This window comes from Chenopodium album, chromosome 5 (assembly GCF_948465745.1).
Source record: "Chenopodium album chromosome 5, dcCheAlbu1.1, whole genome shotgun sequence".
Lineage (NCBI taxonomy): Eukaryota > Viridiplantae > Streptophyta > Magnoliopsida > Caryophyllales > Amaranthaceae > Chenopodium > Chenopodium album.
In genome coordinates, this window is record NC_137838.1 from 72,042,696 (window position 1) to 72,048,319 (window position 5,624).

Below are 5,624 nucleotides of genomic sequence, written 5' to 3' on the forward strand. Positions count from 1 at the left end.
GGGTCATCAATACTTTTTCCAAATTAGTTATAAGAGACAAGTTATAATAGGATTACCATTATTATTTTAATAGAAAGATATATCCATCTTCAAGTTGCGGAAATTACTACGCGTTATACTAATATTCCCACTAATAAATTTTAAGGGCGTTTCGAATTTACCTAAAGTTGGGATAATTTTGAAAGTTATCGCACTTTTGGTTTTGACCTAAATGGAGTTATCATGACCCCACAACAATCTAATCTTATGCTACTTAACCAACCTAACACCAAATTACCAACTACTCGTATTACATTCATGAACTTTCAAGTAATTAAAGGACATGTATGTATAATCCAAACTAAAGATTCCACCCAAACAATAGCTTCTTAATGCATCATTACTAAAATCGTCAAACAATAGATGAATGAATGTATCTCAATCGAACTTTCCTAAAATCGACCATTCGAATTCTCGAAATTTTGTGGCAAGACTGGCAACAATTGCCACTCCAACTTTGATGGTAAAGAAAATAATGGTATGGAAAAAATGACCAAAATTGAAAAAAATAAGTTGGCTGTTAGCTTGTTTAGAAGGATGTCAACTCAGCTTTCCGAACCCATTAGCCAATGAGAAAACGGAATATAGATCTAAACCTCGTGTCCGTCCGGGTGCCCCTCCTTTGAGTGAAGAGACATCCAGCACAAACCTGTTCAACCCAATAAACAAAGATTAATCAGAATATTCATGTCTAACATAGCTGAGTAAATTCGAATGCAAAAGAGACTTACGAGTTCTTTGATGCATTTCCGAGATCTAACATTGTAGAATTTAAGTATATTTTGTTACCCACTTTTGATACCGAATTCACCATAGGAAAACCAATCTTTGGGACTGCATATAACAATTAAAATATTTCATCAGGCATTCGAATTTACTATCTTTGGGACAGATCATACAATCTTTGGGACTGCATATTAACAATTAAAATCTTTGGGACAGATCATACAAAGCTAACGTATCGATTTGGGAATTTACCTGATTGGTTTGTTTTGTCAGCAGATTTATCTAAGCCCAGGAGATTCTACAAAGCCAAAATACAAAATTTAGCATTTCACTATCAACTCATGCTGACTCCAAAGAAAGGTTCTTTGAACTAGTAATAATCACCTTTAGAGTCTGGTAACAGGCCTCAAGATCATCATTGACCAGGACATGATCAAAGAGACCGGGAGATTTTCCCTGTTCAAGTTCTCCCTTGGCATTGCGAAGACGCTTTTGAAGCTGCTCCTCTGTCTCAGTCCCTCTGTTTAAAAGGAGAAGTAAGTTAGAATGAATCACAAAAGTAACTAATATAGGCATCCCAACTGCAAGCAGCTCTAGTTTACCTAGAACGAAGCCTCTTCTCGAGATCTTCATATGATGGGGGGCATATAAAGATAAAGATCGCATCAAGAGAACTAGCCCTCACTGACTTTGCACCTTGAACATCAATGTCAAGAATGCATCTCTGCGTAAAGAGACCAATATAATTGTCTCAACGTTTTGTAGTATAGACAAGCAATAACTACTAATCTCTTTAAAGACGAATTGTTTACCAAATATGATGTTTATACAAAGACGGGGAAGAAATAGAACATTCGTCCTCACCTTTCCTGCATCAGCAACAACCTCAACAGATTCGACACTAGTTCCATACAAGTTTCCATGAACTTGAGCAAACTCGAGGAACTTTCCGTCTTTTATGTCCTTCTCCATTACACTTCGCTCAGTAAAATGGTAATGAACCCCATTAACTTCCTTCTCTCTGGGAGCGCGGGTTGTGTGGCTCACAGAGAATCCGAACATAGACGGAAACTCCTTCATGAGCATGGCAATCAAAGTGCCCTTGCCCACACCAGAAGGACCACTGATCACAATAGGTTTCCCAGCATACCCCATCACTCCCTTACTCCAAGCCACAACATTATCACACCCTAAAACCTTTTTCTGTTGTCTAACATATGGTGTGTCCACCTATCAATAAATTGCACATTAATTAATCATAACTGCCTCAAATTACATAAAAACAAAATATATTCCAAGAACCATCAACATTGAATGTTACAACTAATATACCCTCTTATATTCATCATTCCACACAGATGAACTCAAATCATCATAATATTCTTCCAATTATATAGGATCCTCACCTCAAGAAACCAAAGATTATCATCTGTGGATGCACCATTCTTGATCACCAAAACCCGATCCTCGCCTAGCGGCAGAGCCCAAAGATCAGAGCTCAGAGATGGCTTTGTGCCCAAAACTGTAGGATATACCCTATAATGTTCATAACACTATGTTATTCAACTTACAAACATAACATAACATAACATAACATAACATAATCAATCAATAAAACAACATTCATTCAGCTTACCAGTTTTCCAAGGAGTTGTCAAAAACCTTAACTCCAATGGACAATGTTGAATCATCATAATCCCCAATTAAGTACTAAAAACAAACCAACAAACAAAAATCAATAAAATCGATACAAAGTGAATTTTAAAAACTATTGGTGAAAGAAACAAAAATCATAGTATGACAAATTCCAATACCTTTGTTTTACCTACAATAGTTGTTGTTTCTCTACCCCTACCAAACAAATCAACCCCATTTCCATTACTTTTCTGCAGATCATCAAACAGAAAAGCTGGCGCTTCACCCTGTCAAAAACAACCCCAGATCAGATTTCTAAAAAATACAGGTAACCCAATTTGATCTACCTATATTTCAACAAAAAAAATCATCTACTTAAGGGTATGAACCATTTTATATTGGCGGCGGTAGGACAGACAATGATGCAGACGGGATTCGATCCCGGGTCTCGGGTCATCCAAAAAAATATAACAAATCTTTTAAAATGAATGAAAGTAAATAGAAACAATGAACTTACCATGGAGTAAATCTTCTTACTCCAACAAGAGACTCAACACACCCCTAAACTGCAATAAAAACACAAAAAAATAGATCAAAAACAAATTCAATCACCCAAATAAGACCTAAAAATGACACAATGTAGCACAGAAAAAATCTGGGCAAAATTAACATAAACCCCAGATGGGAAATTGCAGAAACAGAGTAAAAAACTTACCCAAATCCTAACTATAACCAGAGGATCAAAGAAGCAATGTGTAATGAGCCCAGTACCTAAAAACTTGAATTTTTCTTTGTTTTATAGAACCAAAAGATAGTTTTTTAGAGGGGTTTTAAAGCAAATGGAAGAATGAAGAAAACCTAATTAAAAAAAGGAAATAAAAACCCTAAACAAAGATTGATTGAAAAGGGGTGAAAGATGACATCTTTAAGTGAAAATCAAATCAAATAATATGAATGGAATTAAAGTAAGACAAACTTAGGATTGAAAGAATCAGAAAAGTGTAGGAAGAAGAAGAAGTAAGGAGAAAAGAAGAGAAGAATTGGCATATTTGTAGGCAAAAGAGAGAGAAGAAGAATTTAAAGTGAGGGAAGGGTTAACAGAAGGAGGTGGGGTTTGCTGGCTGCCTTTGTTTTTGGGGGTATTCCAATTTTAATTCCTTGTAGAAACACAACCCAGATTACCGGACTCCTTCCTCTTCTTTGGTGGGAGCTTTTCCTTTATTTTTTATTTTAATTTTTTTTACAAAAGAAAATAACTAATAAAAATAATTTATGGGGTCCTTGTTGATTTGAGTGGTTGCAATGAATATTTTTTTTTTTTTTTTTTCATTTGTACTTGTAATCTTGTATATATAAAAATGAAAAGAAAAATAAAAATGAAACAAGTTGACAATGGTAAATTATGGAGTATGGATAAAATTTATCACAAAATTTTCCTCAAAAAAAAAAAAAAATTATCACAAAATACTGCTATTTTCTTCGTTTAATTATTTCAAATTCGTATTTTTTTTTAAAAAAATATTGCAACATTGGAGAATTATGCTTTAGCTATCTTGGCTTTCAGTAAGGCTGGCAACGCACAAAACAAAACATGTGATAAGCTGGCAACGCGTCGCTTCAGTAATTAACAGAACTCATTGACGGCGTTAAAATGAAAGAAAACACGCAAATTTCAACAACAAATCAATTAATAAACTTTGATGCTTTTACTAACTCTATTTTATTACCAAAGACACATCAAAACTTTCAATTCAAAGCAACAAAGATTTTGATAAAATAGATAAATAAATAATGAATCAAATGTAATCTTCAGCTTACCATTGAAAAACTCATAATATGTATTGAAAACTAGAGTTAGTCATCAATGGTCCAACCTGAAAAAAAGTGCGAGTTTGAGAAAGGAATTTTTCTTTTTTTAAAAAAAATTTAAAACCTGAACCCGACCTGAAAAAACCCATTTTTACCTGATAAACCCGATGAAAATTTTACACTACACCCTAGTGTACCTTCTCCTACCTACAAGCCCCTCCCCCAAGTGACGTCATTTGGTTCTTTTTTGTATTTACTTTCTTTTTTTCTTTTTTTGTTATATACCATTGTAAGTTAATTCAATATTTTGAGTTTCAATTCCATATAAAAATTATTGTACTCGTCTAAAATAAAGAGTGTAAAGAGATTTCAATGGTATCAATTATAATAAAGCAACTGATGATCCTTGTTTCAAAAAACCAAAAAAGCAATTAATGATCCTAAATTCCTAACTCACAAGCAATCAACTCAATAAGCAAATTGCAAGCCTAATCAAAGCAATTACGAACAAATTGCAGTTGTTATGGCAGCGGTGGTGGCGAGATGATGGTGGTTGTTCTGGCAGCGGCAGTGAGACAACAGTGGTCGTGGGCAATAAGGCAATAGTGGTTATTGTGGCTTAATTAGTTGAGGGGGAAAGTGCAAAGGATTAAGAAGCAGGGAATCACCATTGATAAAGCTTGCTTCTGATTTTAATGAGAGGTGTATAATTTTTATTTTTTTTTTTATAAACAATATACTCGTATAATTTTATAATTGAACATATAATATTTTAAAAACGAACATATTTATTTAATAGTTGTAAATGAACATACAATTATTTATAATTGAACATATAATATTTCCAAAATAATGAACATATTTATTTAATGGTTGTAAATGAACATAAAATTATTTATAATTGAACACATAATATTTCAAAAATGAACATATTTAATTAATATTTGTAATTAAACATATAATATTTAAAAATTGAACATATTTATTTAATAGTTGTAAATGAACATACAATTATTTATAATTGAACATTTAATTAAGGAGCATTATTATAGATGAAAAATGTATAAAATTTATAATTTTTGTACTTGTGATTGAAAAATTTTGAAGTAAAAATAACTAATTCATGATATAATTGAGTGTTTTAATTAGTAGTATAAAAATGAACTTTTAAGTATATGCACATGTTCATTTTAAAATTAATGCATTTACTTGTTAAAAATGAAATGATCATGAATAAGAATGAAAATGAACATTTATCAATACGTAAATTAACATTTATATATAATGAAAATGAACATTTATCAATATATAAATTTACATTTATCATTTATTAAAATGTGAATGACGTTATACTAACCTATAAATGAACATTTAACAAAAGGAAAATGAACATTTATAAAAAAAATAATAATAAT

General features: G+C 32.0%; 1 protein-coding gene across 1 annotated transcript; it reads right to left on the minus strand.

Annotated features, from left to right (window-relative positions):
• Positions 1 to 341: 341 nt before the first annotated feature.
• On the minus strand, positions 342 to 3,476 carry LOC145632238 (guanylate kinase 2-like). The gene is made up of 11 exons (XM_081684563.1): positions 3,116 to 3,476; positions 2,918 to 2,966; positions 2,580 to 2,687; positions 2,402 to 2,475; positions 2,172 to 2,301; positions 1,630 to 1,995; positions 1,368 to 1,489; positions 1,150 to 1,285; positions 1,018 to 1,063; positions 771 to 873; positions 342 to 688 (listed from the first exon to the last, which is right to left on the minus strand). The coding sequence occupies exons 2-11, from the start codon at positions 2,918 to 2,920 to the stop codon at positions 580 to 582; spliced, it is 1,197 nt and encodes a 398-aa protein (XP_081540689.1). The 5' UTR covers positions 2,921 to 2,966; positions 3,116 to 3,476; the 3' UTR covers positions 342 to 579.
• Between the last annotated feature and the right edge of the window lie 2,148 nt (positions 3,477 to 5,624).

Coding starts and splice junctions, on each gene's coding strand:
- LOC145632238 (XM_081684563.1), bottom strand. Junction 2,302..2,401: donor GACAACTCCTTGGAAAACTG/GTAAGCTGAATG, acceptor TGAACATTATAG/GGTATATCCTACAGTTTTGG. Junction 1,996..2,171: donor ATAATCTTTGGTTTCTTGAG/GTGAGGATCCTA, acceptor ATTTATTGATAG/GTGGACACACCATATGTTAG.